This window comes from Sceloporus undulatus, chromosome 5 (genome assembly GCF_019175285.1).
Source record: "Sceloporus undulatus isolate JIND9_A2432 ecotype Alabama chromosome 5, SceUnd_v1.1, whole genome shotgun sequence".
Taxonomy (NCBI): domain Eukaryota; kingdom Metazoa; phylum Chordata; class Lepidosauria; order Squamata; family Phrynosomatidae; genus Sceloporus; species Sceloporus undulatus.
This window is the reverse complement of record NC_056526.1, coordinates 51,802,348-51,820,128: the sequence shown is the minus strand read 5'-3', so window position 1 is coordinate 51,820,128 and position 17,781 is coordinate 51,802,348. Positions and strand designations below refer to the sequence as shown.

The window sequence follows — 17,781 nt, the reverse complement described above, 5'->3', positions numbered from 1 at the left end:
AGAAGCCCAACCCTCTCATTACAGAGTCCAGTAGCTCAGTACTTTAAGACTCAGACCACAGTTTAAATTAGCAAAGGGTCTTTTGGGGGTTTGAAAAAATGGGCATTTTTGTGTATTCTCTTTCATATTTGTTGAATCTTTTCTCACTGAAGTTTCTGTAAACATCAGCCTAACAGCTAATGAGGAGTTCAATACTGCTTAAGTCAATTCAGTTATGATAAAGCCTGGAGGTGTAAAGATGCCATCCACCGCAGTGTGTTGGAAGTTTCCAACACTCTGCTGTGGATCGGCCTTCCTATACCAGCTTGTTCCTCTGCATGTATGTTTTCTTGTTCCACCCAGTCCTTGAGTTTCCACTGTGTTTTGTGTAGAGCTTGCTATCTATTGAGGAAACTAATGGTCTGTAGTTGCCAGGATTTGTTCTTCCTACTTTTTAAATTTGAGGATAATGAAAGCAGGCCCCCAGTCCTTAGGTGCTCGACCATAGTTGTCAATACAGGTGAAAAGAGATCTAGATACAGCAACTCAGAAAAACATTTTTTCTTTGAGAACAAACAATCACCATTTTGAAGGATAAAAGAAAAACAGTTTCTTAAGTTTATGGCTGCTTGGTACAGCACTGGGCTCCTGACTTTCTTATGATTTAAGAGATTGCCTTGAATACAGAATGGAAAATATTTTCCAATGGTCAACCACGTCAAGTGAGGCTTTCATGGCCAGCAGCCATGTTTTTTGTGGGTTTTTCAGGCTTTGAGACCATGTTCTAGAAGATTTTCGCGCCAGCATCTGTGGCTGGCATCTCCAGGGAATGCATGCCTGGAAAAAAGTGTGTGTGGTGTGTGTTGTGTTGTGTGTGTGTGTGTATCCACACACACACACACACACACACACATACTGTGTGAGCCTGAGATTGCAGGAATGATTTGCATGTGTCGATTGTTCTGTGTTGATGGCAGGTCTCAGGCTGGGAGGGCTAATGCAAAGGAGGATTAGTGTCTGCTATTAGTGAACATTATCTGCTGGGAAGCCCCTGACTCTGAGTGGTTTCCCATTTGTATTTGCCGAGTCCTTATTTTGCTATTCCTCAGGACTGGTAGCCAAATTTTGTTCACTTTAAGGGTTTCTTCTTTTCGGTTGAAATATCCAGATGTTTTATGGTTTTCAAGGGCTTCCCTGCGCATCCTGACCTGGAACTTGGTTGCCCCGGACTATGAACCATACAGTATGAAAGAAAAAAAATTAAGCCATGTAAGGTAGCTGATGTGCTTATTTATTTTATCCATCATAAATCATAAGCTGTTTCCATTGAAGTTATTCATTACAGTGGAACCTCGCCATACGCGGGGGATCCGTTCCGGATCCCGCTGCGTATGGTGATTTCTGCCTTGCTCGAGCCCCATTGTAAACAATGGGGCTCGTGCACGGCGCGCAGAGCGCAACGGGCGCGCGCACAGAGCAATAAGCATATGCAGCCATTCAACTGAATGGGACGTGCTGCCCCTCCTGCCCCCGCGCGGACCAGCGGCTTTGAGCGCGTACGCTCAAAAGCCGCGCAAAAAAGGCAGCGTATGCAGAGGCCCCACTGTATAACCAATCTGTCTTTCTATAGAATATTCCAGGATGCCATTTGGAACCACCACAGCACCATTATTGATAATTCACAAACTACCCAAACAACGTAATTTATGAAACAGTTGACATTCCAAGTGAGGGTAAATTTTGCCTTTTAGCTGTCACTGAAATTCACCAAATTAACCTGAATCTGAGGCACTACCACAGTATGCAGCTTGACAGCCCTAAAACTGGCAAGATTTTATAAAATCAGGATTGTTTTGTTAATACCTCCCTCATGTTTAAGACTACCCTAATTAGGGGCAATGGCTACATAAATACAAACAGCATTGTCAATGCAACTTTTTAACGCATACTTTCTATGTATAAAATCTCAGGTCCAATAGACAACAAGGTAGGGGAACACTTCTTTTCCCAATGCCTTGAAAGTGCTGCCTACTTGAGAACAATGCTGTAATATGGTGTCCCCATTATGGCGCTTTTACCATCCAACATGCACAAAACTGTGTTGGGCAGAGATCATGGTAACTGTAGTCCCTAACATCTGGAAGGTATCAGGTGAGATATTCAATAATAAATTATTGACAGTGAGGCTCTAACGTTCTTTTGAGCCAGCAAAAACACAGGGAGTGCAACTGCTTTGTGGGTGATGGTGATACTTCTGAGAGTTCTTCTCATCTGCCAGGAAGAGGGAGTAAGAATGTGAGAGGACTACGAATGTTATTTCCAATGCAGTGGCAGAAAAAGGAGATTAATTTGGACAGGACGTCCCTCTTTGGAGGGCAGAGACCAGCTTGATGCAACATGGGTAGCTCTCATACTACACACTTTGAGAGGTTTCTTCTTTTCGGTTGAAATTATCCAGATGTTTATGGTTTTCAATGGCTTCCCTGCGCATCCTGACATGGTAGTGGTTGGCATGGTCCAGGATTTCAGTGTTTTCAAACAGTATTTTATGCCCAGGATGGTTTGTGGCATGTTCTGCTACTGCTGATTTTTCTGGCTGGCCCAGTCTGCAATGTCTCTCGTGTTCCTTGATTCTTGTTTGCACACTGCATTTGGTGGTCCCTAGGTAGACTTGTTCGCAGCTGCATGGTATGCGGTTAACTCCTGCGGCTGTGAGAGGGTCTCTCTGGTCCTTGGCTGAGCGAAGCATTTGCTGGATTATCTTCATTGGTTTATAAACCATTTGCAGGTTGTGCTTCCTCACCACTTTGCCTATTCTGTCTGTGACTCCTCTGATGTATGGTAAAAGTACCTTCCCTTTGGGTGGCTGCTTGTCTTCACTTCTCTGGGTTTTCCAGAAGGGCTGCCAGGCCCAGGAAACTCTATCCAGATAAGTACAACTGAGTATTTAATGGTAATCATAATGACAACCAAAATACAGAATTTTCCTCTTAAAAGTACAGAACTTGGTTGCCCCAGGACTATGAATCCATACAGTATGAACAGAAAAAAATTAAGCAATTAAGGTAGCTGATGTGCTTTATTTATTTTATCCATATAAATCATAAGCATGTTTCCATTGAAGTTATTCATACAGTGGAACCTCGCCATACGCGGGGGATCCATTCCGGATCCCGCCGCATATGGCGATTTCCGCCTATGCTCGAGCCCCATTGTAAACAATGGGGCTCGTGCACAGCGGCGCGGAGGTGTGTGGGGCGCGCGCGCCCATTCAACTGAATGGGACGTGCCACCCCTTTTGCCCCGTGCGCGCCCAGCGTACGCTCAAAGCCGCGCAAAAAAGGCCACGTATGTGGAGGCCCCACTGTATAACCGATCTGTCTTTTCTATAGAATATTCCAGGTATGCCATTTGGAAACACCACAGCACAATTATTGAAATAATTCACAAACTACCAAAACATACGTAATTTATGAAACAGTTGACATTCCAAGTGAGGTAAATTTTTGCCTTTTAGCTGTCACTGAAATTCACCAAATTAACCTGAATTTGAGGCAGTACCACAGTATGCAGCTTGACAGCCTTTAAACTGGCAAGATTTTATAAAATCAGGTTTTGTTAATACCTCCCTCATGTTTAATGACTACCTAATTAGGAGCAATGGCTACATAAATACAACAGCACTGTCAATGCCAACTTTTTAACAGATACTTTCTATGTATAAAATCTCAGGTCCAATAGACAGCAAGGTAGGGAAACACCTCTTTTCCCAATGCCTTGAAAAGTTGCTGCTACTTGAGAACCAATGCTGTAATATGGTGTCCCCATTATGGCGCTTTTACCATTCCAACCTGCACAAAAACATGGTGTTGGGCAGAGATCATGGTAACTGTAGTCCCTAACATCTGGAAGGTATCAGGTAGAGAATATTCAATAATAAATATTGACAGCTGAGGCTCTAACTTTCTTTTGAGCCAGCCAAAACACAGGGAGTGCACTGCTTTGTGGGTGATGGTGATACTTCTGAGAGTTCTTCTCATCTGCCAGTGAAGAGGGAGTAAGAATGTGAGAGACTAAGAATGTTATTTCCAATGCAGTGGCAGAAAAAGGAGATTAATTCTGGACAGGACGTCCCTCTTTGGAGGGCAGAGACCAGCTTGATGCAACATGGTAGCTCTCATACTACACACTTTGAGAATCAGTGCACTAAGAGGTCATGGAATATCTCCCTGAAGCCTTTTCAGATAGTGTGTCTAAATGAAATCACAGGCGCTGTAGCATAACAGGAACACCAGGTCAACTGTCAGCACCTCATGTTAAGCAGGGTATATTTCATATTCTTAAAGGCCATAAAGCTTTCTCAAGCAAGAAAAGACTTGGATTTTGTGAAAGACAGTAATTTTTTCAGTGGTTTATAAAAAACTATTCCATTGTCCATAACACAAAATAGTAACACAGACATATGATGTTGATGTATAACAGAACATGCAGTGTACTTTATTTTAACAAACATTAGTGCTATTCTAGAACAGATGTTTTTCTGTAATACTTTCAGAGGGCCCCAAAATCATAAACTTCCCTTTTGTAAACTATATTCATTAATAAATTTTATCACAGCTTCAATGACCTTTATAAATCAAGCAAGGTCCTGATACATCCATTTTATGAAAACGTGCATATATTGTAGTTGCAAAATGAATGTGCCATTCTTGATTTAGTATATCTTGACACTATTGTGATATAAATCTCCAATGCAAACACAACATACCATCCTCATAGTCTCTACTTAGATGTAACAGTCTTGGTCTAAAAATCATTTTTCATTAGATCAAAAACTAACATGACCCCAACAGCCATTTTTTCCCTTCCCTCTTTCACTTTGATGCACAGCTTCCTGGGTTTGTTAAGCCATGGTTTTCTGTTGCATCTGTATCAATAAGGCATGGTTTAATCTCTAAGTAGAAAACCAGGGAGACTTTTTGTTCTGAGTCCATTAAAAATTATATTTTTTTTCCTGTCAAAATCAGGCTGTAGCCTTTATTTATTGTAAAAATGAACAATACTCTTATAGAAAATACCCCATTTTCTTCCTGTGGATGAAAAGAAAGCATTGTGATTAACCTGCAAACTGGGGATTTTGCTAAAAAACTACCTTGGCAAGGATTGGTGTTTATAAGGATTGGTGATTTACTGATATTTTATAAAAATATGTTTGTCAAAGAGCAGCTATACAGGAAAAGTACTATCTACTATTGTCAGTATTTCAGATACAGTATAAAATAAAATCACAAAATACAAGATTATTTTTTGTAGAAGAAACAATTCATTTCTAAAATGTTTCAGATCAGTACTCTAGTAAGGCACCCGCACTTTACAGCTGTTGAACAAATAGCAAATATCTCCCAATATATATATTTTGAATCCATGTAAACAAAGTTTACTCCTAGAATTCCTTTCATTTAGGGAAGAGGAGAAGCCCACAAAAGTAGTATCTATATAGACCAAAGTGGAGTTTTGGTGATCAGGTAGTTTACAACACTGCAATTGGGCTATATACATATAAGCTAAAGACACTGAAAATTCAAGAACATATTGATTTCAGGAAAGTTATTATCTGAATTATCTTGGACAACGCAAGGGAATAAGTTTAGAAATACTTACAATGCTTGATTTTATTACATCAAATGAAGAAAGCATTATGTAAAACATTCATTATTTCCCCTCCCCCCCTTAATAATAAATACAAAAACAGTTGTTTTGACATATTGCAACAAAGGAAACATTCTAGCCCCTTGATTTTTAAACATTCAATCAGTAGTTTTCATGTTTCATTCCTCTCTGAGGCTTCTGTCTTCTACCTTGTCAGCTGTCCAACAACTTTTAAGAGTGTCTTATTTTCTTGTTTTAATTGCTCATTTTCATCTTCTATATCATCTAGGTCCTTTGAGAGAAAACACAAGGTACATATCCATTAATTAATAATGCTGTTTGTTTTGAAATGACTTGGGTTGTAATGCATTAATGTATGAAAGCAAAACAAGGGTAGACGACAGATTCAGAATGCTGAAAAACAGGCTTGAGAGGTATAATAATCAGCAGATTTTAAATTTACCTATTGTAAAATCACTTCCATTTTCACTGAGTGTTTTTTACACTATAATTATTATTAACCTTTATTTATAAAGCACTGTAAATTTACACAGCGCCTTACATACAATCTTTTTAATTAGAACACATATGCAGCATAACCCAAAATATGGATATAGACCAAAACTTTGGGGAATGTTTATTATATATAGAATGAATTTAAATTCTAGTAACACTGAAAAGAGAAAATGTATATGAAAACTGGTGATTTTATTTGAGTAGGATGCTTGTGACTATATTCCTATTTTGTAAGTGGGGAAAAGAAACTTGAAATACAGTTGTTTATTGGGAGGCATACAATTTACTGCAGGTGTTTCTTTGGTGCATATAGCCAAAACTGATGCTCTTCTCAACACCAAATTACTTGCAACACCAGTCAACTGATCAGCAGTTGTGCATTAGCTTTTAGAATAAACTAGCCTTGCTACTTGTGCATAGGCATTTTAACTACCATATATATTAATGTATAAGTCAGCCTCATGTATACCAAAGTTTTGGATTTTCCTATGACTGTGAATAAGTCAAGGGTAAAGTGTATGCATATGTAACAAAAGAATGTTTTCCTCTTTTAAAAATGCATACAGGGAACATATTTAGGAGGAGCTAAAGAGAAGGAGAAGATCTATTTATTTGAAGGTGTACAATTGTGTATGTGTGTAAATAGCATTGCTAATCTTAAAATACCTAGAGCTATAAAAATACATGTAAGAAGGAATATAAATGAGGAAAAAGAATGACAATATGGCCTGAAAAAAGGGGGTGTGTTACAGACCCAGCATGAACGTAGTGACCAGAGGCAGAGATGAGAGGTACCTCGTGGTGTGGAAACAGTACTCCCACTTCATTACCCCTTCCTTGCCCAAACCAAAGAAAGAATGTCAGCTCTCTCTCCTTCCTTTTTTCACCATTTTCTTTTTTGGTCTGAGTGGTGTTCAGCAGCAATATGGGGGAGCCCAAAAATGTGATGCACCCAGCGTTTAGGGCACTTGTAAATAGCAGCAGTAGTAGTAATGGCCATACTACTAGTAATATACACAACAAATCAGTAACTGCATGAATGGTGTCACATCCAGTTTGATCCTCATATTATTTTCTGCCCATGACTAAACAGGGGATAAAGTAATACTTTAAGATGAAGTAGCATGCTGGGGTTGTACATACCATCTGTTAAAGCTCTTTTACACATGAAGGGACAGGAAAAATGCAACCAAAGATTACAAATATAGTGCTTTTATATGACCATATCTATACTTTTAGACATGGAAATATTTTTGCTGGACTACAATAGTTAGGGGTCCACAGTTTCTTTTTAATTTAGTAGCCAGGGCTAGTGGTTAGCAACTGGAAAATGCTTCTCAAGCTAATTCCAGGATTGATTTTATGAAGAGCCTGGAAAAGTATAAAAAATTACAAGCTCTGATTTTACTGAAGACCTTGTAAGAAACTATGAGAAAGTAATAATGGGTAAATGTGTGGTGGGGAGACTGTTGTGGAAGGCAGGAAGGGTGGGGAAATCATGGTACATACAGATCTACATGGATGATAATGGGCAAAATGGGGGATTTCTATGGAAGCCAGGAAGGGTGGAGGAAATCATTCAGTTACTGGATATGAGACAAATAAAAATTAAAATAAAAAAAAAAACACCTTGGCTGCCTTTTCAATAAAATCTTATAAAACCTTGTAGTGATTGCTCACAGTACAAAGTCACTTATGCGTATACTCCAAGCTGCCCTTCTTTTCCAGGATAGTCTTTATATTCTGGTAATCACTTTTTTTTCTGGTTTTGGGGAATGTCTTGCTAAAAATTCATTTATTTAAAATTGAATAATTGTAATTGTTGCAATTCTTCAAGATTCAGCTCCCTTTCAAAGACACCTGGAAGCTAAATCTGAGGAGCAACAATGACAGAATGTTGGATACAATCTGGATTCGCTGTACAGTGAGGTAAAAGTGGCTGCAACCACAGCTAGTTATTAAGGTGCCATGAAGTACACCATTTCACATGGTGGTAGCTCTTATCCTCAATTGTTGATAAGAGACAACTGACTGTCTCTGGGGTGTTTTTGTTGTTTTGTTTTTGTATCAATGTCTTAAGAACACATAGTCTTTTTCTTTTTATGACCAATGTATAATAGGCTGTCTAGCACTATAAGCATGCAGATCGTACCCAATTCTGTTAATTCTTTCTACCACAGTCCAAGGAAGCTGTTTCAGTCCTAAACTGATGTTTACTGGTGTCAGTAATAGACTGGATGAGGGTGAACAAATTGAAATTTAATCCAGACAAGACAGAGATACTTCTGGACAGTCAAAAGGCAAATTTCTTTGTTCTTTTTTTTTCTTGCTCTTTTGTTTCTATATGCTTTTTTTCTATTATACGTTTGTTTTTTATTATATAATTCTAATAAAAAAATATTCTTTTTTTTAAAAAAAGAAGTTGCCCATGTTTTGAGATCTTCTGGGGAGGCCCTTCTTTCTGTGCCACCCTCACAGGTGCATTTGGTGTGAACACAAGAGATAACCTTCTCAATGGATGATCTTTGGTGCTGGGAATTCCTATGCCAGACAATTTATATAGGATTTTCCTTACTATCTTTCCACAAACAGATGAATACCTTTTTATGTCAGAAAGTCTTTGAGAACTGATTTTCTAGGGAAAATAGGCCTTTTATAATGTGCTTCCCTATTATCTGTGCCCTTTATTGTTGTTTTTAATGTTTTATGTTTTTAGCTGGTTTTAATTTTTTGATAGTTTAATTGGTTTTTAACTTCTGTATGCTGTGAATTTTTTAACTATGTTTCTTTTGACTGTAAGCTGCCTTGAGTCCCAAATGGGGGAAAAGGCAGGGTGTTGTTGTTGTTATTATTGGTAGTACTACTACTACTGCAGATAGCATCAGAATAATACCACCATCTAACATATAATGGGGGTCTGGTTTTGATATAGATAAGGGGTGCTCTAAGCACATCTTTATTTTCATCTGCAAAATGTTGCTGAGTGTGACTTAAGGAAGCCCTGGGCACTTAGGTAGAAATGGCTTGGATATTTCCAGGGATGTTTCTGCCACAGCTGGTGAAGTGAGCTCCTCTTCAGCTTTGAAAATACCATATTCCATCAGCTGTGGAAGCTGTAGCAGCAGTTATTTAGAAAAGGAAAAGGAAAAGCACCAGCTGTGCACATTCCTCCTGTACATCCATGCAATGGCTTCTGGATAACATCCATTAACTTAGAAGAAGAAGGGGGAAGGGAAAAGTTACTATTAGCTACTAGCTCATCAAAATGCAATGAGTAAATTCAGTAACAGAGTTACATAAGGAATTACATGAAAACTGAAAAGCAAACCCAGAATCGCGTTTGGCACTGTCATCCTACTGACTTACATTTCAGAATAAGGGTTTTTTTAAGCATCAGGATAAATAAAGCCAAAATAAGGTGGGTGAACTCCCCTCTTAGGAAACCACACTCAGTTGCAGTGCCTTCTGTTGAGCCACACAGCACTTTGCTATAAAATAGCAAAACTATTTTATTAAACAATATGAATGCTTTATATTTGAAAAATGCAGCAAACTTGCCAAAATGGAAGTCTGAGGTCAGCAACTATCTCCATCTGATATTTAGATAAAGCATACACTGTGTTCTTGACATCCTTTTCAAAGGTTGTACATAGTAGGAACAAAAAAGGAATGTAACCAGCTTTTCATTACAACAGGAGTCTTCCCCCCCACCCCGGCTCCTTTGTCTGGCTAACTTGTGTCAGACATACAATATCAAGATGGGTGGCAAAGATACAGCTCACAACAATAATTTTAAGGCACACAGACAGAAATTCTTTAAAAATGTCCCAGAAATTATATATAAAGACTCTTTGGAATGTTTATATACAATAATAACATTCCAAAAATGTCTACAACTATGAGCTACTTGGATGTGTCCCAACCACAACAACTGCCTGGAATTTAAATACTCAAACAAATCAGAAGGAAGCAAAATAGTCACGTTATATACAGCATTTATTTCTGACTAAACTGAAAACTGTATGCCTGATTTACAAATGTATACTGGTTAAAGGAACATCAGAACAACTTAAGTTCCAGAGACATTTGATGAAAGAATTGTCAGTCATATAGTGCAATGGTTCCCAGCTGATCAGAAGAAACCATCAAACAAAAATATCATGTTTCTCAAAGAAACCCACTGCAGCCTAGATGATATGGTTCAGTATTTTCAGCATGCCTCAGGGCCTCAGTTGTTAACCATCTGATTTTTGCTAATGATTAGTGAACTATTTTCAAAACACACCTTTATTATAGTGAATTCTCACAACTTGTAAAATAAAAAGTAATTAAGAGAGAATTTGAGTCAATTCACCCTCTTCTTGTTCTAAGAGATGAGGACATTATATTTCAACAATACTAAGGACCAGTCTTCCGATTGATATCTAATACCAACAGTCTAGCACCGTTCCATCCCATCCCATCATTTATATTACCCTGGATTCATTTTTTCTCACTCACAGAGCATCTCACTCAGAGAGCAGCCAGAGCTAGAAGTAGGAGATGGGCTGATACAAAAGTTATTTTTTTCCCCATCATGGTGTCAAAAGCACCATCACTCCTGAAGGGCTTGGGGAAATGAGCTTCATTCACATTGAGTTCATAGTTCAGGCAGTGTCCGAAAGGGGCAGGGTGGCCTGCGGATTTTCCACAGGGGTGACACATCCAACTCCCTGGCAAGGAGGTGCCCCCATTCAACTTGGTGCAGGAGAAGCAGCAGTAAAATCCAGAGTGGATTCCACTTCCCTAAACCATCAACCAGTATGATCATTAGGAAGCTCCAACAAGTAACTTTTCCAAGCTCTGCTCTAATGCTAACTATAGCACATTAATGAGTTACCTTTCTTTGCATTACTCAATAAACGGCAATATGATATGCAGCAGGGTCCACCTTGCCCTCCGCCCTCCTCCTCCTCCTCCCTAAGAGCAGGGAAAGGAGGAGAGGCAGAAGGAGGGCAGAGCCAGGGAGAAAGGGAGCCAGAGCGGCAGCTGCAGCCACAGCCACAGCGAGAGGTTGGTAAGGTTCATTGGGGGAGGGAGTTTGCAGAAGTAAAAACAGTTGAAGAAGAAAAAAGTTGAAAAAAGGAAAAAAAGTTGACACAGTCTGCATGCTTGCTGCAGTTTATTTTCAATTCAATTTTAGTAATTTCCTTGCTTGTAACTTTATTATTATTATTATTATTATTATTATTATTATTATTACTACTACTACTACTACTACTTGCCCTGGGTGTTCTTTCTGCAAAATGCCCTCTCACCAACTTGTGTCTTTTCTGGGTTGACACAGTCTGCATGCTTGCTGCAGTTTATTTTCAATTGCATTTTAGTAATTTCCTTGCTTGTAACTTTATTAGTATTATTATTATTACTACTTGCCCTGGGTGTTCTTTCTGCAAAATGCCCTCTCAATGAGAAAGAGGAGGAGGAGGAGGATGAGAAAGAGGGGGAGGAGGTGTAAAGGTGAGTCATTTCAGGTCTGCCTTGGGTTTTTTCCATTAATTTTTAAAAATATATAACACTTATTTTTGTTTCTTTATTTCATTATTTTTATTATTGCTTTTTATTTCATTTCATTATTTTTATTATTTATGAAGGTGAGACAGTGTGACTTTCCAAAGTGCTGCAACAAAGGTCTGCTGTAACAATGATAGTGGTGGTGGTGGTGATGATGATGATGATGCTTCGGTGGAAGCTCCACCCCCAGTGTGTGGCTCCGCCCCTGGAGGATGGAAGCTCCACCCTGGCATGTGGCTCCACCCCCAGAAGGTGGAAGCTCCACCCCCAGCATGTGGCTCCGCCCCTGGAGGGTGGAAGCTCCACCCCCCGGCTTCGGCCCCCCCAGTTGTCTGAGGGACAGCAACCTGGCCCCTGACTCAAAAAGGTTGCCTACCCCTGCTCTTAAGAGTGCTATAAGGATAAAATCACAGCTATGGAATGCTACCTTTTAAACCTACAACTTTCAGAATTCCACTGCCAATATGGCCAGATATGCTTGTTAGGTGATTCTGGGAGCTGTAGTCCAAAATGGTAATTTTCCCAAGCTCTGGGTAAAACTTGTCAGGAGCACCAAGGTGAAGACCCTATTGGCAAGCATAACTAAACAACTGTAGGGGGAGGCATCATACTACCTGAGTTCTTTGAAGGAAGACAGAGACAAAAATGTAAGTTCATAATTTTTTGATAATAAACAACATAGGCATTGACATTATCCACAGGACTGAATTGTCACTTGATGATAGTGGGAACTGGTGCTAAAATCATAAGGTATATAGAAAGAGTATATTTAATTTGTCATTCACAGCACAGTGAATAAGTACTTACCCTGTTTAATAAATCAATTTCCTCCTTCAGTTTCCCAATCAGCTCCTCTTTGTCTTGTGCTATTCGTACAAGCCTTAGGTTTTCTTGTCTCTCCTTTGCTAGCTCCTTCAGAGAACAGAATTTATGATTTATGATACATCATTTAAAAACAAGAATCACAACCCACTGGGATGCAAGTGATTCCCTCCCTGATATGTATGTTCAATAACATGCTGGTTACATCATTGCAATACATAATATGCAGGGTCGCTTAGGAAGTCTGCTTATAGAAACTTCTAAATTCTATGTGATGACTTGGATTTATAAAACACAAACAATCTGTAACTTGCGTTTCTCAGGAACTAGTTCCTTCTACATGAATCCACCCAGGATCAATGTTGTAGGCCTAGATATGGATCACCACTTCCTCAAGTGGCCAGGAGAGGAAAGGCCTCAGTAGTGGTTCATTGTGTCTGGAATCCTATGCCCATGTCCATGTTTAAAAGGCCATGGAGGAACTTTCCCCCCATAAAGTGGTCATTTTTGATTTTGAAAAAACAAAACAAAAAACACTCCTTGGACAACCTCCCACCACACCTGATAGCCAGCCATTTGAGACAAAAATGGGGTTGAAAAGTGATAATTTGAGTCATACAGTAGTATTACCTTTTCAAGATCTTCAATCTTCTTTTCCAAAGAATTATTTGGTATGATGTTTCCAGAAGAATTTGCTTCTCTGTTGTATCTGTTATATCCTGCCCTGTCTGCTGCTCGTGAATATCTACTAGAAACATCATCATCTGGCATGTTTGTTGTGCTGTGTAAAAATACAAGTTATAATTTAAAATCCTGATGGAATGATGGCAGAAAATTATAAAAAATAATTCTATACATCTTTCTTTTGGGGGATTTATAAAAGCACTGACTTTCAAGACCCTTCACCATTTTAGTCGCCCTCCTTTGGACACGCTCCAGTTTCTCAATGTCCTTTTTGAATTGTGCCCAGAACTGGACACAGTATTCCAGGTGAGGCCTGACCAAAGCAGAATAGAGTGGCACTATTACTTCCCTTGATCTAGACACTATACTTCTATCGATGCAGCCTAAAATCGCATTGGCCTTTTTAGCTGCCGCATCACACAGTTGACTCATGTTCAACTTGTGGTCTACTTGGACTCCCAGATCTCTTTCACACATACATCTCAGGTGGATGCGACAGTCAGGAGCACCTGTTATCAGCTTCGGCGGATACGCCAGCTGCGTCCCTACCTGGGCCGGAGGGACTTTGAAACTGTTGTACATGCTCTGGTAACCTCTCGCTTGGATTTCTGCAATGCGCTCTACATGGGGCAACCCTTGTATCATACCCGGAAGCTGCAATTGGTGCAGAATATGGCAGCCCGACTGGTTACCAACACATCTAGGGCCAGTCATATAACTCCAGTGCTTAAAGAGCTGCACTGGCTGCCTATTCGCTTCCGGGCGCAATACAAGGTGTTGGTCGTTACCTATAAAGCCCTAAATGGCTTGGGCCCAGGGTATCTGATGGACCGCCTCTCCCCATATAATCCGCCCCGCACTCTCAGATCATCTGGGCAGCAACTTTTAAGAGTTCCGGAGGCCAGGTTAGTTTCCACTTCCAGGAGGGCCTTTACGACCTCGGCCCCTAGCCTCTGGAACTCGCTGCCCATAGAGCTCCGCGCAGCCACCTCCCTTCCCCAATTTAAGAAGGGGTTGAAAACCTATTTATTCGAGCAGGCCTACCCCTGAATATCTCTCCCCCAGAATATGAACTCATCTCCCCCTTTTCCTCTGCCAGCATTAGACTGGCATGAGGCTGTAATGGTTTTAATATGTCTATGTTCAGGTTGTTATTCTTAACATTGTATTTGTATATTGCATTTGCCTGATGTATATTGTATTGTTAACTCTGTTGTGCACCGCCCTGATTTGAAGAAGGGCGGTATAAAAATAAAACTTTTATTTTATTTTATTTATTTATTTATAGTTTCATTCAGCCAGGTGTCCCCCATCCTATATCTGTGTATTTCGTTTTTCTGCCGTAAGTGCAGTACCTTACATTTCTCTGTATTGAATTTCATTTTGTTAGCTTTGGCCCAGCATTCTAGTCTATTCAGGCCATTTTGAATTTTGATCCTGTCCTCTGGGGTATTAGCTACTCCTCCTAATTTGGTGTTATCTGCAAATTTGGTAACTATGACCCCAATTCTGTCATCCAAGTCATTGATAAAGATGTTGAATAGCACTGGGCCCAGGACAGAACCCTGTGACACCCCACTAGTCACTTCTCTCCAGGATGAAAAGGACCCATTGTTGAGCATCCCTTGGATTTGGCCGGTCAACCAATTACAAATCCATTTAACAGTCACTTTGTCTAGCTCACATTTGATTCCTAGTCTATTTGATTCCTATCTTGGCCATCATGTTATATCCATGTATATGTGCAGCTCTTGGGTAGCTATGGTGCTCTTGCCGCCTCTGAGGGATCCTCACCCAGTGTCACCATCCCACCTACTGCTGCTACCCTGTAGTTGTTTGCCACATTTAGTCTGGCTCCTCAGCTAAAGCCTGTTTGACATGGGAGAACCTACTAGCAACATAACTGCCTTCTCTTGCCTCTTGTCTTGCAAGAACACACAATCCACTATGGAAAAGCACTGCTGCAGTATTTTTTTTCCACTTAGTACTTGATCCTAAACTAGATATGATGGGAACAGGGATTTCTCATACATTTTGTATGCTGCTTTTAACAGTATTATTACTCCATTAAGCATCTCACCACTGGTTAGTATTACAATTTTCAGTTCTGAAGTGAAGTATTCTCTTTTTTAAAAAAATATTTTAAAGATTCATAATTCTCTGGTAGAGCAAGAATGCACCCATGGCTGAAGAAATTATGATATCAATTGTATTTGATCTCCTCTTGCTATCTCCTGCAGTTTGTAGATGGGACACAGAATGAGTCTAAAATTTTTGTTATGATTATTTTGTGCCAATTAACTATATTGTAATTTTTTAAATTGTAATTAAAACTAGCAGTTTTAGATTCATTATAGTATATTTTTATTCTGGAAATGAAGATTACAAAAGAGTGGAGATGAGAGGAGTGAGGACTGCAAGGTTAGTATCAGAACAAAATGTTTAACTTAAAGCCCACTTTGTCTAACAAGATGTGCAGGTAAAAGGGAAAGGGTGGGTTTTTTTAATTTTTTATTTTTCTTCCTGTTTTTTTTTTAAAAAAACAAACAAAACAAAAACACAAAACTCTGGAGAAGGGAACTTGTCAGTTTCCCCAGGAGTTTTTTTCTTCAACTCCTAAAAACTACAAATAAGAGCTTTTAATAGGACAGATGAAATCTGACGTGCATACACAATAATCCTAGGCTTGAAAAGAAAGGGGAACAATTATATTTGAATTGTTTAAATCATATGCTTTAAATAAAGTGGGCCTATCTCTCCCATAGGCCTTAGATTCCTAGCATGAGTAATGTGACTGCTTGTATTTGACAGTAGCCTCCACCTCTATTTTACTTTTCACCTCATTACTGCTAGGACACAGTGCTGCTTTTGTGCCAACATTGTCCCCCTTAAATAGGAGGACATTTTGCTCTACTGGTGTTATCAGACTGCAGTTCCTATCAGCCATGGCCAATATAGTCCCTACTGCGTGATGATGGGAGTGGTTGTCTAACAGCATGGGGGGGGGGGGGGCTACACATTACACATCCCTATCATAACAGGAAGGGGCTGCTTTAAGGGGCAGAGAGCACAGACTCTTACCAGGAACACAGCCCACAGACATTCATTATTTAAAACTTCTAACGTATGAGGACAGAAGGAACACCTATAGATATTCTGCCTGCACTTTAAAGGCATGACAAACAGAATATCAACAAGGGCATTCCTTATCCTCAAATGCAAGTGGAAACTGCACTTTCTGAATTTATTCAAATTGCCCAGCTGTTAGTTCACACTTTCAAGTGCACTGGAAGACAATAAGGTTGCAATCCCCTCAAGTCTCAAGACAGGGAACATTATTTGCTAAATCAGTACTGTATTTACCCAGCTTCTGATAGTTGGGGTATATTATCTTTCTTGAGGCAGAACTGGAGGAGAAAAGGGGGGGGGGGGGGGGGGGATGGTTGGCTCACAGCCTGAACATGCTCACTCCACACATTTTATTGCAACATCATTCTATTAAATGAATTTGTTTTATATTACATGCATGGCATGCCAGATCTTCTATAAAACCATCCTGCCTTGTGTCCCAGCATGCAGTATAGGAATGATAGCCTTATGTGATGCTTATCTTTACTATCATAATAAGCCTATGAGAATTTTTTTTTATTATTCCTGTTTAATAATAGGCATCAATGGTTCCACATAGTTTCTATCACCAAATAGAAAATTTGCCACATGTAGTCACTGTGACAACAGTCTTTTCTTCCATATGTGTGTCTTAATAAGGAGAAAACTGCCTATTTAATGGGAACTACTGTGCTAAGACTGTTTACCACACTATGAAAGTTATAGCATGAAGCAACTTTTAAAGGGGCTTCACATAGCTGTCCCAAAACATGCTGAGCTGGGATTTGAATTAGGCAGTCATATTTAACATTCAAGCCACTCGAATATGCCAGCTTTAAAAACAGATCTGGCATTCAGGGTTTAGTGACTTGGTAAATTTGGTCACGTTCTCCTTATAGGCATTTTCTTAAATAACTAGGGAGTTATGGTCTTTAAGCTTTGTAGGTTTTGTAGAGCAAGCTGATAAAATGACATATTAATAAGTGGCATGCCTCACAGCTGTATTACTCTGTTGTAGCAAAAATAAAGAAGCTTGTGGTGCTTTGAAGAATAACATGTTTATTGTGGCATGAGCTTTTATAGAAAGCCCTTACTTTATTAGATACATGAAGTGTATCGGCTGGCAGATATTCACATGGGCACTCCTGCATGTGTTTGTGTGTAAACAGTACAGCCAAAATGTCGTAAAACGCATGAAAAAAGTGGTAGCTCTGTGACATTTCAATACAGAATCCAAGATAATTTAAGGAAAGAGTGTCTCATTCACAACAGTATTTGATAATACACACACAGGCAAGCATATATACACACCAACACACACACACTCCTAAGCTGATTTAACACCTGTAGTATGAAAGTCTCATACTACTTAAATTTCAATTTGCTGATAAATTCTAGTTTAGCACTTTAATACTGGAATCTCCCTTTGAGGCCAATATGGTCAGGCATTCCAAATAGATGACTCTTTGA

General features: G+C 39.4%; 1 protein-coding gene across 2 annotated transcripts in view; it reads right to left on the bottom strand.

Moving 5' to 3' along the window:
• Nucleotides 1-3,039: 3,039 nt before the first annotated feature.
• Nucleotides 3,040-17,781, bottom strand: part of PAWR (pro-apoptotic WT1 regulator) — a 79,464-nt gene continuing 64,722 nt past the window's right edge. For both annotated transcript variants that reach the window (XM_042469175.1, XM_042469174.1), the window contains exons 5-7: nt 13,150-13,300; nt 12,505-12,609; nt 3,040-5,920 (exon numbers count right to left, since the gene is read on the bottom strand). In XM_042469175.1, coding sequence (XP_042325109.1) covers nt 5,834-5,920; nt 12,505-12,609; nt 13,150-13,300 — 343 coding nt within the window. In that variant the 3' untranslated portion in view covers nt 3,040-5,833. The remainder of the gene's footprint in view (nt 5,921-12,504; nt 12,610-13,149; nt 13,301-17,781) is intronic.